Genomic DNA, 25182 nt, shown 5'->3' on the forward strand with positions numbered 1-25182 from the left:
TTTTCTTATTCCGACTTCTTACCTCTTCCTCTGTCCGAGATATGTACAATAATTAGAATCAAAACTTTCACAATTTCATCCAATTTTCTCCTCCTGTGCACTGAATTTTAGTGACTTTTCGATCGATTAAAGTTTTCACCGCATTTCCAAACAGAAGCATTGCAATTATTTTTGAACTCTTGATGGATTATTGTCAATTTATCAAAAATTCACCAATTGAAATCTCCAATTTTGAGAAAAATCCAACTGATTTATGAATACATGATGAATTTTGTGGGGTTTCTAACTGTCTTTCTGCCACTGAAAGTGCTCAAATACTGATTGTTTTTTTTTAGCTTACAGATCATAATTAAATAGTTCATTTGGCAATTCTTCCTCATCAATGAAGTGCTTTAAGGATGTTTTAAAGTCAAATAAGAAGAGTGAAATATATAACAAATAATTCAAATATCTCTTTAACTACCGTAGAATTCATGTTTATGGCGCGCTTAAGAAGTTGTTTTCAAATTCAAACAAACACAGATACAATAAGAGAAGAGCACAGAATTATATTGGAAATTTTGCACATTCAGTGGAGATAATTGATTTCCCATATATTGCACTTGTTATTACCCCCTTTTCGATTGGAAAATTAAAACATGAAGAACTTTGTATATAAAATTGTCTCTATTCACACTGTTTTGAGTAATGAGAATGTCATGCTATATAAAATTCTACACTGAGATCTTCACAAAATACAATAAACTTCTTCGATATTATATTCATTCAAGTTACATTTATCATTTAGAGATTATTTACAGCACTGGTTCTTTTTCTAAAAATTTGATGGATTCCTTAAATATCATTACAATTTCTACTCTTTCTCTCTTCACTTTCTTTATTATCCGCCACGGGAAAATGACACCGTGAGCATATTTGCTCATTTCTGAGGACTCGCGTCGCCCTCGTCGTGGACAGTTTTCTTCTTCAGGATGCCCAAGTCGTTGACATTTTCTAGGAAACTCTTGTGCGACGACAGAACTTTCACCGTCTCCACGTCCTTCTTCAGCTCCTCCATGTCGCGCTTCAGCTTCGCTCGGCGGTTCTGGAACCACGTGATCACCTGCGGGGGGAAAAGAGGACTTTTAATAAATCATTCCGACGCACACAAGGGGGAGATATTGTCGAGAGAAGTGATGTACAGCTCAGAAGGAGTATTTTGAAGTGAAATTGCATGAATAACTTCAATATTATGCGTTCAAGAGTCACTTTCAAAAGAAATTGACGGATTATTTAGAGAAGAAGTTCTGTTTTTTACATTTTTCTAGGTTATGTTATGAATTTGAGACACATTTTGTCACTTAATAACCTCCAAAATCATTATTTCCTGCGTCTAAGTTGATTTTACTTGCATTTGCTGGCACAAAAATCATTAAATCAGAGGAAAATCACAAGATTTCATTACTAAACTGTCTTAATTAAGCTAAAATTGATCATAACCTCTGAAATACCTTAAAATTGCTCTAACATAACCTTAAAAGGATGCAAAATTGTCTGTTTTAAGATCTGTTCAATTGATTTTCTACTATAGAAAACAAATTTCAGCTCAGTATCAATTTATTTTTCAATAAAAGATTCCAAAAAGGGTTTTTCCCGATGTAATTTTGAGGTTATGTTTCAAAGTGCATGCAAAAGAGCGAAAATTGCGTCTTTCTAGGACAAAGAATGCCTAAATTTGAGGTTATTATTGTTTCAGGATACAAAATTGTCTATTTTAAGCAATGTTTGACTGGATTTTTTAAAGATTTTCTACTCTAAAATAGAAAATTTATGCTTAAAATATTTTAAAAACCTTTTTTTGAGGTAATTTCTAGGTTATGTTCCAAAGTAAAATTAAATCACATCAAAATATTCACTGGAAACCTCAAATATTTCTTAAATACTGTTTCTCTGTGAGTTTTAAGGGTAATTCAAGTGAAAATGGCGACAAAGACTCTTTAAATTTGAGGTTATGATACTTTCAAAGGTTAAAAAACACTATAAAGTTTCCAAAACAGGAGCAGAAAATAGGGAAAAGGCATGTTTTAAGCACAGAAAATGTTCTAGAAGTGTTTGTGATTTTCCCACGGGAATTGTGGTGTACAGTTCAGCTGTATTATCTCCGCCTTTGGGGCACAAATGCGCGCTTCCAGGGCTGAGTCATCGTGACACTCACCTGAGCATTGGAGAGTCCCAGGGCGGCGGCAATCTCATCGCGGTCGGCCGGCGACAGGTATTTCTGGTACAGAAATCTCTTCTCCAGCTCAAAGATTTGGTGATTTGTGAACGCCGTCCGTGATTTACGCTTCTTTTTTGGCTGTGGCCGCGAGGCAAATAAATTTAAATGCGATTGATCTACAAAAAAAGATAAAAGTGTTCAACATTTTATTTTTCCAACACTATAAAAGAGGTGAGAAATTATCTGTGCGGCTTCCGAAATAATGGATTGATGTTATTATGATGCCGGGAGATTAGTAAATAAGACAACAGAGTCGCACTCGTGTTCGTGGTGCGGAAGAAACGCGCGTCGGGGTGAATAAATAACGAGAAAAAATGTGAATTTGTAAGTTTATGCGTAGATCTTCCTGAAAAGTTATTTTCACGTCCTCGTTAAAAACACTTTTGGCCGGTATTTGTGGGAATAAAACTTTGCTCAGCCACCAATTCGCCCTAAGAAGCCGGAATTGAGTGATTGAAGACGAGGCGCTGCGTCGGTAACGAGAAGAGGAGCGCAATAAAAGGCATGCAGAGTCCAAAATATCAGTGATAGATGGAAATATCTTGAGAGACAAATTGAGATTTAACACTTTTATACGTCCAGATTACTAATTATAGTTCTCATCCATTCACTATCATCCACCAAACCCGAAAGAGATTTACAATAATGAAGAGTCGTTCCGACAAAAAAGGCCCAATAAATTCGGAAAAACTGAATAAAAATAATGGTGTCTGGTCGTTTTTGTTGTTGCCACTTTAATTAATATTTTTCAAATACAACACAAATGAGATTCCCAGCATCATTTCTTTCCATCTCTATAAGTCTTGTCATCGTAAATTGGACACTTTAGCAGCCAAGCCGACCATCATATTTACATACAATTAATTCATCGAAAAATGCTACCGCCAGTTCCGATTATTCTCTCTCCACCTCTTTGGCCCCCCAATAAAATCTCCCAATGTGGTAATAATTTTTTTGTCAAGACTTTTTGCTTTGCTGGAAACACAATTCGACTTAGAAAAAGAGGAAGAGAAGATGCTTTGAATCGCCTTTCTTTGGCGCCTTTTCCTATTATAACCTAAAAACAACCGTTTTTAATGCTTTCTAGATCACAAAATCATCTCAAAATCGCTAATTCAGAGGTAAAATGGCACAGAAAATTGTTTAAATAAACATTTTCCAAGTCCAAGTGTCTATTTTTGAGGTTATGTTTAATATTTGCACAATTTGTAGTGTTTCTTGTCATTAAACCCTCAGAAAATCAACGTTTTTCGCGTAGAAATGCTTTATTTTACCAATTATTAGCGATCTTTTGCACTTCAGCATAAAAAAGTATGTTTTAGATTGTTCTTGATTCGTTACATAATCTAGAAAAGCAATATATTATGATGACTTTTGGTGCAAAAATCAAAAGGAAATCAAAGAAAAGCAATCAAGAAAGGAATATAATATGCTTTTGAACACTTCCAACTTCCCATAATACTTCTGCTGAGCTGTACACCACTTCTGGGTGTATTATCTCCCCCTTGACTTAGAAATTGACTCCACAATTTCGTAGTTTTCCGATCAAATTCGCTGATCTCATCCGTCTTGGCGGTCATAATTCACCAATTGACGGGGAAAAGGATTAAAGACGAAGGGTCTCATGTGTGCCTGATGTGCGGTTGATATCCGGTCGAGTGTTCAAACAAATTACAATGGTTGCGAGACGATCATTTAGGTTACACATGTCATCGGAATCACTGATCATTAGGGGTTTTTTCTTCTCCTCATCAGTGACTGTTAGAATGCTAACTGATTATCTCTCTAAACAGATGTGAATGGGAGTCTCTTTTTTTCCTTTTGGCGGGACAAAAAAAAAACGCCGAATTCCATACAGAGTGCGAACACAAGTTGTGCTTGAAGATCGCGCAAAGAGTCAAGTTAACCAGTTAAATTAGTTTTTGTGGTTTTGGGAATTTTTATTTTTGAACACCTTTTTTGCCAGCTTCGCGCACTCAGCGGTGCACCATTGGCTCGTTTTTCCCGCATTTTCGCTAATTGGGAAGTATTATCGTTCACAGAGAGACAGAGATAGGCGATACAGTGGAAGCTTTATTGCCTATAATTGTCCTAATTCCATGGCCAACATTTACACTCTGTCTGACTTAAGATTCAACGCTGGCGAAATTGCAAGGTTGAATTCTATCCTCGATTTATATCGCGCATATCAACTAATTGCACCAAATCAAGAATCATCGACTTCGCATATGATTATTGGGTGTAATTCGTTCATTATCATTGTCCATAATGACCGTTTCAATTGCGCCGCGCGGAACCCATTAAGAGCCCGCAACTCTCGCGGGAATTCTCCCGACGCCCGGTGGAATCAATTAATTAATCGTCCAAAATCAATTTGGACATGAGTCGCGACCCGACGGTAAATGAGAGTGTTTTCCACAGCGTTAACCCTTCTTCGGCCTGCGCACATCGCGCCCCATTCATTCAAATGTATACCTGCGACGTGACGTTGTACAAAAATTCGATCGCGCGATGCGGAGATCAAACGCGCCGCCGGCCGGCGGAACTCTTTGATCGGCAACACTAGAGGCCACGCCTCTCGCGAGATGGCGCTCTCTCGCGCGGCTACCGCGGCCGCGAAGTTGCTGGCAAAGCGGAGACGAAGAAGACCGCCGCTGCAGTCTCGCTGGACGCGCGATCGCGGATCGCGCGGGGTCACTTGGATTGGGAGTGCAGACGCGACCATTCCCATGGTGACGAATCGGAACTGTGCTGTGTCGAGTGACAAATGCGCTTGACCGCCATTTCTAGGCCATCGTCATGACGAATGACACGCGTGAGTGAAGCATTTCGGGGTTGATATGACACACACACACATATTTATTAATTGATGTTCTCCAGCAATTACCGTGAATAGTTTGGAGAAGAGCATTCGAACCTCCCCGTATTATTTCGCCGTGAATTAGTAATATTCAACATTATCTAAAGGATCTAAGACGAGGCTCGTTTGCCTACCTATTATTAGACTTGATTGGTAGAAGTCAAGAATATTCAGGACGAGTTAATTCTGTGATTACGAGCGCAAATTCGGTACGCATGTACTCGTTTACTCAGGGTTTAAAGACCTGTAAACTAGTCGATTTTAGAGGAAAATTAATTCCGAGTAAAATTGAAGGATATTCAAAAATAAATATATTTATTACAGTGACTCCAAATTAAATAGAGCCACCCAGGGCTCTGAAACATATCGAAGTGCCGCGAATTTTCACGTGGAGCTAGAGGTCTAAAATGTTCCTCCAATCTTCATTCATTAATAAGTAATTATCATGCCGAGTTTGGAAACATTCGGTCTAATCCTTGATCCGTTTATGACACTAAAATCGAATCTTTGCAGAAACGATTCTCCAAATTAAATAGAACCATCTGAGTAACATTTGAATTTTTTCCACTTATGTATGTTTTCTGTTCATAATGTGGTTTAAATATATTCGGGATGTCTTCAGGATAATTGTCCTGTTGGATTTACCATTTATTATATCGATTTTAGAACTGTTTGATATGAAAATTTGATTAAGTTAGGTTTTTCGGCCGCGCAACAAAGGACATTTAATCAAGGACATAGCTAGAAGGACCTCTTATCCCAGAAAGAGAATTTGGAGAGCAATTGACCACGTAAAAATTCTATTTCGCGAAAAAAGTATCACAAATAATTTTTTTGTGACGAATTGTTCAGATTTTTAAGGCGAATTCCGTCATTTTTCCTTCTCAGATCCATTAGAAATTATTTCCTACAGTACCTTTAATCCTCTGACGATAATATGTGTCAAAAATATTCAATATTTAAATTATGATTGCATTAACATTAAAAATATATTGATTTTCCGCTGGCTTAACACCTTTTGAGCAATATTTCTGTGATATTTCAGAAATCCAAACACTCATTTAAGACCAAAATTCTTCAATTTTTAAATTGAAATCTCTAATAGTCTTATGAAAAGAAAACTATTATTCAACCCTTATATTTGGTTCTTAAAAAATGGCGGTTGTAACGATAATCGCGACAGTATTTTGTCACATAAACTCCAATAAACTGGGTAAGTTAACTTCTCTGTTGAGCGATTGGCGGAGAAGTGAGACTGCTAAGAAAATGCTCGGAGAAAAGCGGGAAGAGTGGAAAGTCAGCAGCTCTGGACGATCGGCAATATGTCATCGAGTTGAGGCAAATCGCCCCTCGCTGAAGAACCCATTTTTCATCCAAACACACAACACTGAATAGAAGTTATATGGGTGTTGTAATAAATGCGACAAAATGCCTCTCCCCCAGGATAATACACACTTATGGCCACTTATTTGAATAACTAAAATCATAAGGCAACATTAAAAGATCATGCTCGGGAAATTATCTTCGTTACATTCGGCTGAAAGAAGGGGAAGAAGTAAGTGTGTTTCTTAGGGGGAATCGGAGAATGAAGAAAACTTGACGAATGGTGGCATCACAATTATTTTGATTATGTCATGGAGATTGTGGTTATGTTGAGAATGTCCGAATGTCCCGCCTTAGATGTGTCCCTTCCTTCTCACTTTGGCTCTGTTTTTTTTTTCTTTCAATAAAAATCAATTTTCTACAAAAGTTAGCGGTCTCATTATGTCCCATTATGTCGTCATTCTCTTATGAACAATACAAAAATCCTCATCCATTGAGATGGACACAAAAGGATCTTAACTTATTGTATCTCTTACACTTCATCTCCTTTCATCTTGCTCAACTGCAGCCACAAACTTCGATGTTAGCGTCTTTTGAGGTGTTTTTTTTCACCTTCATTCACACATGGACAAAACGCAAGAACCCATGAAGATCAGTTTTTTCCTTGTCTCCACGTCAAAACACAAAATACAGATATCAAGCCAGATGACGCTTTATTCACCACAGAAGAACAGAGAAAAAAACTACCTCCAATTAAGCAATCTTCATCAGGGTGGAAAAAATTGTGATTCTTTTAGTGTCAATCTGGCTGATTGTCTGATATGAAAAACCAATTGCATGGAGCCAATGAATGAGCGCGGAGAAAACGGCGTTGAAAATTCTGCTGCATTGATTTTAGGCTTGAGTTGCCACATTAAATTAAACCATTCTGTTGGTTCTTTCAAAATGTCTCCCAATCTGTCACGTTGAGTGTGTCCAAAACAGCCAAATATATTAATAATGTAATTGAATTGACGACAAAAATACCATGCAATCGCCGAAGCCGCCTATTTATTATCAAACATCGCGCATATTCCCTTCTCAAGATGCGGGATCACGGAGTGACTCTAAATTCCACGGTGTTGCTGTACAAAAGTCGAACCGCATTCGCCCATGAGAGACTGAATGGGCGCTGCTCAATTAATCGTTCGGGGCACCCAAATGTGTTGCTCAAATTACTTTTACATCCCTTCATTGCCACTTGCATAGAAGCCGAGGGCTGAATTCGGCGTGTTCGCCTGTCTTGAGTAAGCTGTGTGGTCCAATTAATTCCTAACAGTTGGAGACCAAATTCACACATAAGAAGTTGATGAAGTTGTAAATGCACCCAGGTATAAGTCCACACCGAATTTCTTTGTAGAACGCCCATGACGGGAGGAAAAAAGGGCTTTTCGGCGAGGAAGACGCCGAGATGAGAGAGGAGGAAAAGGTGAAATTGGTACCTTTTTGTCACGCCTCTATTGCAGCACATTTTGTGGACAACAACACTTGTTCCCTGGGCCCGACGATACTGCACCAAATGGGCCCGAAGTATCTCATTAGATCTTCCGACAACACAACACATGATCTGGCGCTTTATCCCCACGTGTCCCAATCTATAGCTTCTAAATTCATACAATTAGGCATCCTTCATTGTGGGGAGATGCACGTTCTTCGGAATAATTACACACTCCAACCATTGGGATCAATAGAAACCGCATCGTGTGACAATAGATAGTGTAATTTTCCTCAAGCGTGTGCCAATTTATTATTACAATCATTCCTCGTGTGCATCTATTATACCACACACCGTCTCTATAATAGAGGTAAAAGAACTTAAACCCACCCATGCTTTAGTTTTTCACCATACAAAAAAATTGCAAGCGCTTTATTGTCGCTCTTTCTCGAGAGAAAGATTTTCCCGCTCAAAATTTAACACAGGGAAACAAGGGGGAAATAATATGGCTAAACTGTGTAAACACAGTTCTGGAAGAATCACAGACACTTCCAGAACATTGTCTGTGCTTAAAACATGCTTTTTCCTTATTTTTCAACCACCTAAAGTATCATAACCTTAAATTCAGATCGTAATTGTCATAAAAAGACTAAATTTTTACTTGCATTTCCATGAAAAAGCTTACAGAGAAACAGTATTTGAGAAATATTTGAAGTTTCCAGTGAATATTTTGATGTTATTCAATGAAATTTCAAACATAACCTCAAAATTGCATTGAGATATCTAAAAGAATCCTCGAAAGAAGCTTATTTGAAATCTTTTGAAGGAAAGATTGGGGAATTAAGCTCAAATTTGCTATTTAGAGTAGAAAATCCATAAGAAATTCAATCAAACAGTGCCTAAAATAGACAATTTTGTATCCTGAAACAATGTTTTAGAGGATAAAGTATAATAACCTCAAAGTTATAAATCAATTTTGACGTGATTAATTCGTTATAAACCGGAAAAGAGTTGAAATTTGCTATTTTAGAGTAGAAAATCAATCAAACAATGCTTAAAATAGAGAATTTTGTATCCTGTAACAATATTTTAGAGGTTATGATCAAATTTAACCCAGTAAACATAGTGTAACATTTAATCACAAACAAAGAATTTAATCACTAAATTTTAGATCATTAACTTGCTCTTTAACGCCAAAAATGATCTCCTCCTTGAGGAAAAGATGATTCATTTTCTCGCTAAGAAATATTGCTAAAATTAATTGAATTTGGGTCACACGATAATTTGCGATTTACATGAATTATGTAAAGGTTCGTAAAGCACATGATTCACTCCAATAAAATTTGTGCGTGAATATTTTGTGCCGTTAGTAATAATTTTCCGAATCAGACCAAACGATAAGGTGTCATAAAAATTCTTCAAATCAGAGGAGAGAAAATTGCGTTCTCAATTTAAATTTCGCGCTTCGTTTGGTCGTGATTAGAAGGAAAAGTCCGTGATTAGCACAATTTGATGTCTATAACAATGAGGAATACGATGATATTGTACGTAATTGCAGCTCTCATTAAACGATATGCCGACTTCTTGTAATATTGAATCGTTGAAATTCAACAATAGATCAATTATATTTAAAGAAAGGCATCCCATTCGCATATGTAATCGAAACGCTCTACCACTTTTCTACATACGCGCGCCGTCTTATTTTGCATATGCCTGTAATTCGACAATGCGCGTGTTTTCTAAATTTGATTTCAATATCTTCGTTAATAGCATCCGAGCAGGACAGTGAGACGAGAGAGAGTGAGAGAGAGAGGGAGAAGTGAATCTTATTTGAGCGATACAAATGATTCTCGTATCAGATTTCAAGCGGCGGAAATAGATGAAGTGGGTAGTTCTTGTGAGTGAATACCCAACTATTAATTCACACCTATGAATATCAATGGAAATTCCGACTCTCTGGCCATAACTCGCCGTGTACAAAAGGCATCTTAATATGCCTCCTTGGCGGTGTGCACAAATGGAACAATGTGGATTTTTTTCCACCTTCTTCTCTTCGCTTCCCAAAATATATTTGTGAAATAAAGCGCCCTAATGCAGCAAACAAATAAAATGTGTATTTATAAATTAGGGGGTTAGTTCGCCTTCCCTCTCTAATTGTATTTGCCGTCGTGGCCCAAAATAAAAGATCGAGAGAGAGAGAGAGAGAGAGACGGCGAGGCAAATGTATTTTGTATTGTACTTTTTAGATATCCCCACATAAGAAAGCGATATAATGGCTTAAAATAATATTTGACTGTGTGTTTATGTTGTATTAATGACAATAATAAAAATGTTTTGATTGGGGGTTTCGCTCACCCATTTTCTACTATCGCAGTAACAATGTTTTGTCGGTGAAGGCATTTCTTCGCTTTCCTTAATTATACGTGTTCACATGATATGTATATGTCGATCCTGTCGACCAGAGAGAGGGTCAGTTGGCAATGATTGAAGTGCTTTTGCCTCTCAAACACCCAATATTACATATGGGATGTGCACAAGGATCCCTAAATGTGGTTTTCCACTCACACACTCAGTCCTCCTCCTTTTTTATTAAGTTTGATGATGAGTACTGAATCGATGATGGGCTGTGCATTTTGTGGTAAATATAATTTTATGGTTCAGTCGCTGACGACCCGCGAATAAGACTTCTTTTTTTTAGGGGAAACATTAAAAGTTTCACACCCATCGCCTACACGCAATACATTTTATCCCGCCAATAAAAAAAAACTCGTATTTTTCATTAGAGAATTCAAGGAATGAAGTCTATCAATTTCGCGCGCATTCTTGTAATATGACGGAATTGTCTACAATGTTGCTGAATTGCAGATTCATTGAACACCGAGAGCACTTGACGATGAACAATCGCCGACTATTTACACGAGAAACACATAGGAAAAGTTTCAAATGATTTTTCCACAATTTGCCGATATAATTTCGATACACGCACCGACTCAGATTTAAACCACAAATCCTGAAAAGAAGGGCAAAAGAAAATACTCCATTGTACCGCATGGCATGATGAGGGTAAATTATAATATTATATGCTGTAATTACTGTTCCTACATATTTACATCCCAGCTAATGTACATACAAATTGACCAAGAATCCTATTTAGCATGTAAAGCCGCTCTGCTATGTATATCGACTAAGCATATCGATACACGCAATTCGCATGCCTATCAATTTAGCCAACTTGAATAAACACTTGTCGGGAAATTTTGCAGAATCAAATTTTACAGAGAAACTTTCACACCGTAATTTGTCAAGGCGTGAATACAAAGTGAGGAAAAATGAGGGTTTTTTTCCAATTTTTGCAATAATAAAATTTGTACATAGATATACAGGTCGTTGCAACTTTACAGATTTCGTATTTCAGTCCGTAAAAGTTATGAATTTGAGTTGCAACTTTAGGCTTTTCCCACCAATAAAATTATGAACGAAAAGGCGTTGCAACGTTCAGTAAAGAGTTTATTTAATATGAATTTAAGCTATCAAACGCGAAGAATCGATTCCGTAGGACGAAATTGTGTCAAACAAGGTGTCAAAACATCTTCATCTGTGTGTTTAAGACGTTATAAATTGATAAAAACCAATAAGTTTCCTCGGAAGAGGTTGAAAGATGTTTGGAAACTTATAACCTCAATCTAGTGCGCTGGAAATGTTCACAAATGACAAGATAAATCTTATAATTTTTTGCTAATCAACCAGAAAACATTATTATTGTGAATTTTCTTGTTTTCACGTGAATTTGCCGGGTTTTCTTGCCTTCTCAGCAAATAAATTCCCCGCATTTGTAAGTGTTATGAATTGCAATATTGCAATGCATTTCTACAAATTCACCTTTTTTGACATCTTATTGAAAATGCGATAAAAATAAAGTTGCAAAGACTAAATATTCAGTGATTTCTTATCTTAAATTCACTGGAAACTCAACATTTTCAAGCATACAATTTGTAATTTGTGCGACTGAAACCTTTTCATTACAAAAGTCTGGCGATAGGGTCGCATATAATTTTTAATCTGATTTCCCTCGCGAAAGTCTGCCTAGTTAGTGTTAATAATTATTGTAACAAGACATGTAATACGTGTCGCAAAATATAAATAATAGCAATAAAAGAGGTAAGGCAAGCTCGCGATTACTGTTCGTAGTCATGCAAAATTAATGGCGAGGAAGCACGAGTTTTATTTTCTCTGCGCCTCAGTAAGTTGAACGAAAGTAAAAAAAAAGAATCATATACTTAAAGTACATATATTAATATTCTAATTAATATACTGTATACATCTCATAGTATGAATATGTGCAGCAAAAAGTTGATGCTAATTTAATTATAGTTTACACCTTTTCAATAGTGATGCTAAGTATTCTTTTACCGTATCGTCTCACCGTCGCGGCATTTCCTTTTCCTACTTGAGAATCTTGGTGTTCTATCGGCAAATTGGAGTACGACGTAGATTAAGAAGTTGCGTGTATAAATGATGTGTATTAATTACACAAACAATTAATACATTAATGCGATTAGTTGTGATATGAATTCACTGTCAGTAAATTAATCATGGTCGTAATTTTGCTACACATAAACAAATATTACGTATACGTAAATTGTACACATAAAGTGAGTTTACATTCAAAATGCGTGCATGTCGCGAAGGAAAAAAAATATGTTGCCAAGACGCAATATTACGATGACAAACTGCTTCTCATTATAAAGACAAAGAAATAATTAATAATCCCGTTTGGAGTGTCACTAATGTAATTAAGGTATGAAAAAAGCAACTCAAAATGGCAGTTTATTCCTCAACCTTTTCCCACCCCTTTTCCACCCCCCCGACTCTGTCCACCCTCTCTCTGGTGGCCAAATTCAATTCCACCTTGTGCTCGGCTGTCGCTTAGCATCCACTAATGCACGATATTATTTTTTACGACACGAATTGTTGGATGATTAATTGAAGAGCTCTTTTTTTCTTCACAACCACATGAGAATCCTTGAGAGACCGCCTTGAGTTTAAAGGATTTCACTCTAATGACTAATGGCTCTTATCAGTCGTTATCTTAAATAGGGGAGAGCAATTATTGAAACGAAAGTTGTCCAGAAACCCTCGAGAGAATCACTAGAAATTGAAAGGGAACAAATTTTGTGTACAAAACACTCGATTTTCGAGTCCTCAGCATAAAAACATAAGAAGAAAGTCATCTGCGAGAGCCAAAATCCTTTGCAGATAAGCGACAAGTGGTGAACCAGATTATGATGGAAATATTATGCATAATTAGTTTCTTTTTCGCCTCGACAAACATCACTTGAGAAAAAAGGGAGTTTCGTTTACACTGCAATAAATTAAGAGTCTCAAACACTCGGCAAAATGACTTGTGAGAAAGAAATCAATGTCATAAGACACTATAATCAATTGTGGATGAAGTTTTACGATTTTTCTGTTCATCATTTAGGTATAATTCTGAATGGATATCCGTTTCCAAATTACTTCCCTATTTCAAATAGATTTTTTTTATCTATGTGAGTGAAATACAATGAGGAGCAAAAATTGTTATTATTATTTCGAGTCAAAGCAGAAGTTTTAACCAATCTTGTCTTCGCTGCATCGCGATTCGTTTCGTCGCTTCGAAGACAGTTTAATTCAAAATTCAGGCGTCTTAGAAAATAGGATCAGAATGATGAATTCGAGAATTCTGCGCAAGATTTAGAGAAAGGGTAAAAAATATGGTTTTTTATTATAAAATTTGAAGATATAAACAGAATTTTGCGAATTTTGAGCGACTAAAGGACGAATACTCGAAGACAAAAATCTAAATCCGTGTTAAATACAGTAAATAGAAGAAGATTTGTAGGAAAAATGTATTTTGTGGGTGTAAAAAGAAGAAAATTGTGGTGAATTTTAAGAAGAAGTCTTTAAAACTGAACGATTAAAGGACTCTTTACGGTTTTAGCTTTAGAACAGATTCTCGTTTTTGCAAAAATTAGGAAGTTTTTCAACTGTCAAAAACATTTATAACGTCAAACCTTGCGTAAAACCGTAAATATCCGATTGAAGATTAAGTATTTAAGCAATGTTTTCTATTCATGAAGGTGTTTTCAAGCTTTTCAGCTCAGAAATTCATTTTCCACTCTATCAAAATGATGTAAAATAATTTTTTAGATTAATTTTGAAGAAATAACAAGATAAAATATCTGTTTTTTTTCATTGTTTACACGAAATAAATGCATCGCGATGCATTGGAAATGCACTGAAGATTTTCTGTGTATCTCAACTCAAGCCAATATGAAAAACCTCTTGTTTTAACATGAAATTATATTACTTCCTTAAGATCACCGAGTATGCAATGATTCTTTTTTATGATTGGCTACAAAAGAGTAGTTTCTCTCGAGACAGTTACGTTCCCCAGTGTAAACTAATGACACCCTAACGAAGGTGAATATGATTGATGGTTTTAATTTCCTATCTTGCATTGTGTTCAATTACTCCCTCAACAGTGGCAATAAAATAAACATCCATAACAATTCAAACGCACACAGAAAGCACTCCATATTGATACAAATATCCTTATTAAAATAACGACTTGAGAGAGAGGTTAATTGAAAAAATTCAATTAAAACGATTCATGATCGCACTTTTTTTCGCCTGCAGGAGCGCAAGAAGTGCGCGTTTGATTAATATAATGCCATCTTTTTCAGCTCCTCTTTCTCTCCCGTGGCTCGAAAGCGTCCAAAAGTGCTTCGAGGAGATATATAGCAAAAGAAATTGGTCGTCAGAAGCCATCATCGTCGTGCCGTCATCCAAATAATAAACGATGGCATCGGCACAGGAAATTGAACCCACCAAGCGAAACCATGACCAAATTCATTCTTATTTCTAATAGAACAAACAAAAGCACTAACAATGAATAAAATGGCGCGGTTAAATTAACGATCAACAAACATTTATTGGTGTGGAAGAGGTGTGCAGGCTGAGTGGAAAAGCTTGCATTTGCTGGCTTGAGACATGATTGCACTGGTGGGCAAAAGGTGTAGAAAAATTGATGCACACGTTGTTGGGATGTTTGAAACGCAATTGAGGCTTCAATGTTGAAACGCACCTTCGGAATAAAGGCAGGAACTGCCGTAAAAGTGGATTTCTATCTGATGGTCTGAGAAGACTTTCAGCGTGTTCAGCGCCCAAGTAAAATGGGAGATAAATGTGCACGGCGTCTTGAGAAAAGGGGGAGAAAAGCCAAGCGATCTTGATGACTTCGAGAGCCCAAATGTAAGTCAACTTTGAAGGCTCTCAATTTAATTGAATTGTTCTTAACTTTTTTCTAATTACAATAGCTCACACTTTTTTTTTTACATCTTTCCGCGAGTCCCGCGCGTACATTGTACAGAATGGTTAATTATCGCGATATATGGTTCAATGTAGGAGGGAAAAATTTCTTCAAAATGGGCACACCGCAAGTATTTTTTCCACAGTAAAACACAGGCCATAAAACATTTAATTCAGTTTAGAATTTTACGATCATGCATTTCTTCAATTGAGCATAATGCAAATACCGTACAAGTGGTGATTAGGAAGTGCTTGAAATGCATTTCCCGCGTAAAAATTAATCACTTTCTGGGCTGACCGTTGAGAAAATGGTAATTTTAGAAATTTCTCGCGAACAACAATTTGTAACGTTGAAAATGCATTTCTCAGAAAATTCTTTATCACATTGCAAAATAGTACAGGAAAAATATATAAACACTTTTGGCATTGTCTTTTTATGCCTCTTTTGTTAAGTGACTTAAGTGGTTCGACAGTGTTTAAACAGCAGCTTGAAGATTTGTTTTTTCCTCATTTCTCTCTGATTGATAAGATGGAGAGTTGAAATAAATTTTTTGAAAGAACAATAATGCTAACCAAGGGGCAGATAATATGGTCGGATGTGGTGTACAGCTTCAACAGAAGTGTTAGGAATCAGAAGTGTTGAAATATATTCAATATTTGCACTGCAAAAGCTTCTGTTTCAACAAATTTAGACATTTTCTAACTTATTTTGCTTAGAAAAATCAATTTTATTCTTTTTCTAGGTTATGTTATTGATTTTAGACAGATTCTAATCATTAAATAACCCTCAAAATCATCAAATTCGTGTTTAAACTGGGAATATTTCTCTCTTTCCCAGAATAATTTCGCATTTGTGTATGAAAACCATCAAATCAGTTCAATTTCAGTAGTAGAAAACCGTTTTAAAGTTAATCATAACCTCAAAAATGTCTTCTTTGCTTGGTTATTTTAGAATTTTAAACCTCGTAAACAATTAAAGGAGTCCAAAAAGCGATGGAAAATGCCTTTAAAAGCGTCAAGAAGTATGTGAAGGATTGAGAATCTTCCATAGAAACTGATTTGAGGCATATTGTCTCCCCCTTGAAAGCAACAGCACATTAACTCTCAGATGATTGTACAGAATAGAGCAAGGATAGCATACGACGCAGACACTCGCTCGTAAGTGCTTTACTTTCCTATAAACTCTGCAATAATGACACTCGACAAAAGGACGATCTCAGTCATTGGGTTTATGTCCTCCTTTCTTCGGGGAGAAACTTTTCCTTTGCGTGTCTCGCTCTGGCTCACGGCGAGGTTCGCCTCGCGTTCCGGAGGGTGTTTATAGCCGAGTGAGTGGGGCGTAATTTGAGACAAGTACAAGAATTTGTCAATCTGGAGCACAAGTGGATTTTCCGAGCCACTGAACGTCTTTCCAATTTACTCTCATCGGGCTTCTCACCGCCCCCAAAAAGCGATAAGGCGAATGAGCTTTCGCCCGAACGTGTGGACGACGGCGCATAAAATATGTTGGTGCTCCGTGGCGCTGGTATTGTTATTAATGTCACTTAGATAGACGACAATAAATGGTTTTATGTACAGTGTCTGCACAATGGGGTGGAGAGCGAGAGAGAGAGAGTGACTTGAGAAGAGTCGGGCGTCCCAATGATGGTTACCATTTTGAAGAGAGGAGGAATTCTGCGCAGCAACGTGACTAACAATTTTCCAATTAAATGGGAACGACAATATAAAAGTGTGGTGGAAAATGGGATTCAACGAAATGGCATTTAATAAACTTTAAATTGCTTAACGACGAGAATGAATTGAATTTTCTTCACTTCCTCTCTCTCTCCCGCCCTTCTTTTCCCACCACTCAATTTTCATCTCTCTCAAGTCAGTGATCCGCCAAAATACACCAAAACAGAGAGACAATTTATCCATTGGGGTTAACTTTGCAGAAAAAGGGGATGAAAAATGATTGAATTAAATTACACTCGCACCCTTGCCATTTAGTATAGAGAATTTTCCACCAATGCCAAAGTGTAAAGAAGTGGGGAAATTAAAAGAAAACAAATCACAAGTTTCGCGCTCGAGTGGACAACAATTCAATTTTGTACTAAAATCCGTGAAGGATTCACACTTTGTTATCATCACCAGTTTCACTTTTCAGCCTCTTTTCCACGGACGTTGGATTATGAAAAAAAAACGCAGAAAAAAAAAGATTAAATCAACCCTTCGTCGGGGATTTATTTGCACTCCTGGGGTGGAAAATCATGTAACGAATGGAGTTTATTAACTGCTTCTGAAACCAATAATTGTATCCCAAGCTCTACACCATCATTAAGTGAACAACAGAACAGGGGATATTTTGTTGACTTAAGGGAGTTTGAGACTGATTGATTTATATGATACAATTACTTTTCATTTACATGGTCGTATCTCACCAACTTTTCTTCATGTCCGCAATATAAATTTCCCCTTCGGCTTGTCTCCAAAACCACTGATGGCGGAGAATTTTGCAACGTCGAGTGGATGAAATTAATTTGCCTTCACGCGAAATTCCGCGCAGATATTAAACATTTATTGCTGGACAAAATATATTTTTATTAATTGGAAATATTCAATGTCCTTGCAGTGTTTGGCACTTTTGATTCGGATAAATGATCTGTACGATTATTGCCCTCTCTTCAATGCAAACAGCAATAAAATTACATCCCTCCACACTCTATTATCCACCCCAATTTTCCTGTTCTCAAACCAAATAAATCTCTGCGTCGCCCACCCTTCATTTTCCCCGCAAAAATTCCTCTCCCCGCCTCGAGGTGAAAATTCAAAAAGTCACAGAAGGGAAAAGCACGATTTAATCTCTGTTCAACAGAGGAGAATCCATGATTTATTATTTTTCGGCACAGCAATGAATTTCTTTTGTAAAGAATCTCATTTGGCAAGTGTGAAGAAATAACCGTGAAGATATGACAATTTTGGGGAATGTGAAAAATTTCGCAAAGATTCTGTTAATTCTATCTTCGTCAGCTCTTCACTAAAGCAGAAAATTTTCTTTTAGCCGTTTCCAAGGGGAAAATCACTAGCCGAATTGTGAGAAATCTTTATCAAATAATCAAAATTTGAATGAAAATAAATATTTTCCACAAAATACTTCAATAATAATTCCTGAATGTTTAATCAAAATTTAAATATTGAATTATTTTCTCTGCATATTGTCGCCAGAGGGCAGCAGACGTTACTGATATCGCAAGAAGGAAATTTGAATGCGAAAATGAAGCTTTTCACGTACAAAAAGCCCAATTTCATTATCAGTTATTCAGCTGATAGAGTTTGAAAAGCATGTTGAAGTTTCGGTTGTATTTATTTGACCCTTAATTTATTGCCATTTAAATTATTCAACATTTAAATATAATCAGAAATTATTTTATATGTTGAAAACACAGCAAATATTTCAATTTATTTGTATTACAAATTCCAGTTTACATGAATTATAGTATTTGACATTGTTAACAGATTATTTAGAGGCGTTTAAACCCCCCAAAATTTGCCCTCTAGTGGAAATTTGTGGAGAAATTGATAAAAATTCAAATAAGAATCACAAAAAGTCAATAAATGCTTGAATAATCACAAAGTTAATGGTTTGAAATCGCGAGTGATTTTCCTCTTTTGCCAATTGCAAAGCATATTGCAACACTTTTAGCTCATATTCTGCAGTTACACGAGTGAAAATTCCTAGTGGCAAAAATCCAGAAAATAAAATTGGAGCATAAAACAATTTCAATTAATTTCAAGCATTATTGTTGTGCTCATTCACTGGATGCTGCAAGGATTTGTAGCTTAATGCAAATATGCTGAATATTTCCTCGTTATATTTAAGGCTGTGAAACATCATAATTGTTGTGCAATGTTCTTGCGAAAATTGGATTTGAGATTGAATTCTTGCCTGCATTGAAATGCCTTCATCGCGCGTCTTCTTGCACACAATTTTGAGCATGTATAATTTCATCCATTTCCTCATATCCATGGAGAAAGAGCTGAATTGTAGCGTCTTCTAGGGTAATTCGCTCGGATTTCTTTTCCCTTTTCTCAAAGCCCCACAGTGTCTTGGGCTGGAAAAAGGGTCTGAGCGAAGCGAGTGAACGCTTGTGTGTCTTGTAGTACATGAAATTATATGAGGTTATTTTGAGACGGCAACACGAAGAAATTGGTAAAAAACACAAATTTTACGATATTCTCTTGTTAATTACATAGTCAAATTTGTTACACAGTCTTTGTCACACACATAAATTTGCGTGGTGATGTTGACTTGTGGTGAGAGTGTGACAGCCTGAGATAGGAAAGATACTTTGGAAGTTTGCTCACCCACCCAATAGATCCGTCATCGATGTCATTCCCTTCTCCTCAAGACGATATCGTGGACGACATGCATTTCTGGAGATATTTGTGGATTGAAATTCCTTCTAGGGATAAGAGATTGAGGGACATTTCATTGCGCTTCTCCGTCAGCACGACAATAAATTTCACGTTACCGAACTTTACACATAATAAACAATTTAGGAGGAAGTGTTTATTGAATATTTCATCCTAATTTATGCTCTTCATCCCTTGGCCTTCTTTCCGTTTACCACCACGAAGAGGAATTCCCTGGAATTGGGCTCCATTTCTCTCGCCAGTATTGAGAATAATATCAGTTCCGGTCCACTGAATATCCGTGATACACTTATCACGTTTCGTGTTCAGCAAGGAGGAGATAATATGCCTTAAATCTGTACACCAAACACTTCCAAACACTTCCAAAACATGAAGTTTCTTAGACTGTTTCCATATTAATTCCCAAATTATAATGAATCTCTTTAGGTTTCTATAAAAATCGACTTAAAACCGCTGTTTTTAGACATCTTTTCATCATCATAACCTCAAAAATACAATTAAGAGATCTTCAAAATCTTCGTTCGAAAGCTTATTGTATCACAAATCATCTCAAAGTTGCTGATTCATAGTTAAAATTGTCCAGAAAGTTGTCTAAATGAACATTTTCCAAGTCCAAATGACTATTTTTGAGGTTATGTTCAATCTCAACACAATTTACAGTGCTTCTTGCCATCGAAGGAGTCCAATTCAATGGAAAGATATAACGTTTGTATTAAGTTTCCATTCGATATTTCTGTTAAAAACCATTTCTAAATCTCTTTTTTGTGTGTCTTTTACGACCATAACCTCAAAATATCACTCAGAGATTTCTTAAAGACTTAGTTCAAAAGCTTTCCAGATCAAAAAACATCTCTTATAATTTGCCAATGATCTTAAAATTACAGATTCACAGTGAAAATTGTCTTGAAAGTTGTCCAAATGACTAATTTTGAGGTTATGTTTAATCTTAGCACAATTTGCACTGCTTCTTGGCATCAAAGGGACAAAAAAGGACTGTTAATTGCTTGCAAATGCTTAATTCTTTAATTCATGTTCCAGAATGCGAATTATTCACTAAATCTGTCCTTAATTCGTCACATAACCTAGAAAAAAGCAATATTTCGTTTGTGTCTGCGTGAAAATCGAAGGAAATTCAGAGAATCTGGATGGTTTATCGAGAAAAGAAGCATATTTCCACTTCTTAAGTACTTCTGCTGAGCCGTACACCACTTCTGGCTGTATTATCTCCCCCTTGGCGTTCAGGAACTCATAATTTCTCACGCTTTATATATTTTAGGTGTGCATACATAATAAATATTATGTGCTAATGCAATGTGTTTGTGTACCAATATTTGGACTATGCGGTGGTCTACTATATATCGATCCTAAGTAAACATTTGGCTCTGTAATTTGACATGGGAAACAAGAGTAAATGTCTTGGGCCAATACTATATACTCAATTAACCTCTTCCAGTAATAAGAGTCTCTGGGCTTTATTGAATATAAATAATGCCAGAGGAGAGGCAGAGAAAAAATGACACTTGACAGTGAGGAAGTGAGCATAAAACAATTAATCACACATAGATTTCACACATTCGCTGGCCATTTGAACGGCTAAACAGACTTCGTTCGGCAGAAGCGAAGGCAAAAAATTAGTCATTCATGAATCATAATTCATAAAGATTTCTAAAAATTTCTTTCCCACTTGAGTGTGTCATTTTTTTACAACACACATATCGAGAGATGTTCCCCATCCCAAAACATTATAGTTTTCCAAGCTACTATTATGCGTTAAGTGTTTGGCTTAGCGTTTATAAAGATCATAAGCTGGAAGCCGAAAGCGGTTGGCTTTATGATTCGTAATTGGTTTGTATTTTCAGTTAGTAACATTTATTGGATGTTCGTCTTCTTATAATGCATATAGCTGGGCTGTATCTTTATTTTTCGGGGAGAGCCTCTTGAGCAGTCGTCGTCGGAGCGCAAGTCCAAGATTTTTGTGGTAGGTATAATAAAAATGATCCCAACAATGCCTCAATGTGAATATATGAACACTTTACACCAAAGTGAATAGAAACAATATGTGAAAACAGCCACATACACGCTATATACAATGTGAATTTCCTCCCAAGGATCAAAAGACTTCCAACGCAATATCACAAGTCGGTGTTTCGAATTTCAAATCTGCTTTTTTTGCTCCCTTCCGTTCGGGTGTGAAATTACCTCAGGTGCAAAAATTCCTAGGCTCCGCAGGTAGTTTTGGTGTTTCTTGAGTAAAAATCTCCCGATATTAATCACTTTGCAAATCGCCTCACACCTTCTGCTCACTTTGCCGACGGTATTTAACATCGCAAGAGGGTTGATTTGCCGCGCGAATACCAAGAAAGATCACTAATATTCGCCCAAAAGCCGCGCTTCTTCTCATCCCCTTTCAGACCCCGCGGCAATACCGAAAACATCCTGCTTCTTCAGCGCAATTTTTCCACCCCAAACACAGCCGATCGAATTGCCCCCACAATTCGCCTGTGCGACTTAATAACAATTTTGCATGCAGAACAAATCAGCACTCTGTGCCGCAGAGCTCGTTATCGTAATCATCCGTCCTGCAAAAAGAATTTAATATGAGCGCTTCTCGATCAATTTTTAATTTTGTTTACCGATCTCCACGATCGCGAATGCCCATCAAACACCATCGAGATGGTTGAAGATCATCTGATATATCGGCGCATTCGCGGCGATCACCACAACTCACTGGCGCGATTCTTGTGCGAGTGTGCATGCAAGAACATGCATCATTAAAACACAATATTTTCTCAATATCAGACGCTTCTGCGTTTTAGCAAGGCGACGCAGATTGCTTCCCAAATGTACACCACAATATTCTTTCTGAACAATTCCGCTTACTGCAGAGCAGTGTTGTGCCTTTACATGGTAAAAAATACCTCTTTACATTTTACATGTAAAGAATGTGTAAAAAATGTAAAATGTAAAGTAAAATGTAAAATGTCAAGTAAAATGTAAAAATTCTTTTCTGAAGTTTAAAAAAACTACTGAAATTCCCGTGGAATTGCAGAAAATACTTTTTGTCACATACGCGAGAAGACACAAAATTGTAAAGAAACAGTGAAAAACTCAGGAAAATCTGCAAATTGTTGGCATAATTGAGTAAGGTAAGTTAATAATTCAACAACTGATGTTCCAATACATTTGTTTGACGGAATATTGAAGTTTTACTCTAGATTTTACAAGAAAATTTGCTAATTGAACGTATATTTTTGTATTCTTTTCAAGGTACTTCTGCTGCCGATTAACCATCGAGGAACTCCAGCAAGGAAGAAGAATGTCCATCCAGCAATGGACAGGTCTATGGAATGTCGGATCGCATTTTATGAACTTCATTCTTTAGATTTTGGGCAAGAGAAGACGATTTTCATGCCGATTGCTTCATTTCGTTGTTTTGGTTCAAGACTCATCATCAAAATATAACATGTTCTTGATTATAAATATTCTTAATTAACTTTTTTTTTAATGTCTTTTTGCAAATTAAGCACAATGGCAGGTATTGTCCTTTTTCAATCACTAATTCAAATCTGAACTTCTGATATTTTTCAGAAGATTTTCGCCCTGACATATTCACGGAATTACAACTTTCGTCAAGAATGAATGAAAGAACACAATTCACAAACTTTCGAACCACGACTAACGAAAAGGACAATGTGACGGTTGCTTATATTCATATCCGGAATGCACAGCGGGAAAAACCCATGTTTAGCAAATATCTTGGCATGAACTTCAAGGATTGCACGAGATTAAATTTTTGCCTAAGAACCACATAACCGAGAAATCTGTCTGCACATTTTGGTCTAAATTACCTAAACGAGGGTAAAATTCACAAAACTCTTCATAATTTTGGCTTCGTGGAAAAACGCCTGAAGTAAATTTCCGTTATTAACGAATGTTCGATTCGAAAAATTGAACCCAATTTTCATATTTTACATTTTTTCTTTACATGTAAAAAATAAAGTGTGTAAAGAAAATATTTTTTACCATGTAAAGAATTGTGTAAATGTAAAAATGTAAAAAATTCGCCCATCACTGCTGCAGAGAAATTGTAGTGTAATCTATGAAATGGAGGCTCTTGCTTGAGTACTTTTAGAAGCACGCTAATAGATAGTTGGCTGCCTTGGAGGCCTAGCAATTTTGTGGATATTCAAGGGGTTGATAATATGGATTTTGAGAGCCTCAGCATCTTGTGCCTCCGGTACAGATTTAAATTCAAGAAATCTGTACTGAATTTAGAGAAAAATAGTGAAAAATTAAGGAGAAAAATACATTTTAGGGATAGGAAAAGTTACAAATTTGCCAATTGGAACTTCTGGTGATTCCGGATTTTTCTACGCTCAAATTTCCTTTTCTCCTGGCCAGAATCACGCCAAGAAGTCAAAAGGTGTAAAAACAAATGAGGAAATAGAGAAAATTATGCGACAAATATGGAGGAAATGAAGAAATATTTATATTTCAATAAAATATTCAGAAAATATTCAAATTTTGTATGTTTTGCAATTTTACTCGGGAAAAAATCATTTTTTGTTTATTTTTATTCAAATTTTGAGAATTTTATTTTTTCCATACAATTTTAATAATAAATAATTAAATATATGATTGAGAACATTAAGACTTCTTATAAATCGCCTTGTGTCTTAATTTTAGGTGCTTAATTGTCTCGTTGGGAGAAGTTTTAGGTGTGAAAATACATTTTTAAGATTTGTTTCTACCATTTTGTAGATCATTTATAGAATCTATAAGAACATGATGGAGAATTTAAGTTAGTTTAAGAAGAATATTGAACGATTAAAGGACACTTTAAGAGTATTTCTTTCTACTCTAGACTTCAGATTCTTTCATGCGTAAAAATTAGGAGGTTTTCCCAGTTTCCCACTGGTTTTTATCATAAAACCTTGCGTAAAACCGTAAATATCCGATTAAAGATCAAATATCGTCTATTTATTGGTGTTTGAACGCTTTTAAAATCACTCTGGGACGAAAGCAGAGGTGAGCCAAAAGGGGCACTACATCCCCAACATTAGCAACCCCTCGCGGATAGTCTTAAGAACTCCACTCATTCGCAGTGTTCCCGCCTTTGGGTCAGTATCATGTCAGATTCTCGCATGGTGGTGCTGACGGTGTGATGCATGAGTGTGTGAATGCCATTATAGGGCTCCTCTTGTGCTGTCCATTTATCTGTGGAAAATGTGTTAGAATGGATTTGCTACTCTGTAATTACCGCGCGCCGCTCTGCAATCATTTTCAAATTCCGTCAATCGAAATCAATAACAAATTTGATGTAATTAATCAATTTGTGCTGTTGTGCAGTGTATTTGTATCGCTCACTTGGGCGCATTTGAAATACAAACCGCGCTTTAGAGCTGCATTGGCGGCTCTCAAGGGGGGCGGAAGGAGAGATCTCACCTCAACGAGAGTGCTTATGAATGGGAGACGGGATGGATCACACAGATCTCATGCTCACAG

General features: G+C 36.5%; 1 protein-coding gene across 1 annotated transcript in view; it reads right to left on the reverse strand.

Moving 5' to 3' along the window:
• Window positions 1-25182, reverse strand: part of LOC132258213 (transcription factor LBX1-like) — a 31337-nt gene continuing 6155 nt past the window's right edge. Inside the window, exons 2-3 of the mRNA XM_059755416.1 lie at window positions 2195-2373; window positions 1-1102 (exon numbers count right to left, since the gene is read on the reverse strand). Coding sequence (XP_059611399.1) covers window positions 920-1102; window positions 2195-2373 — 362 coding nt within the window. The 3' untranslated portion in view covers window positions 1-919. The remainder of the gene's footprint in view (window positions 1103-2194; window positions 2374-25182) is intronic.

Source organism: Phlebotomus argentipes, unplaced genomic scaffold (assembly GCF_947086385.1).
Source record: "Phlebotomus argentipes unplaced genomic scaffold, Phlebotomus argentipes genome assembly scaffold_4, whole genome shotgun sequence".
Taxonomy (NCBI): Eukaryota; Metazoa; Arthropoda; class Insecta; order Diptera; family Psychodidae; genus Phlebotomus; species Phlebotomus argentipes.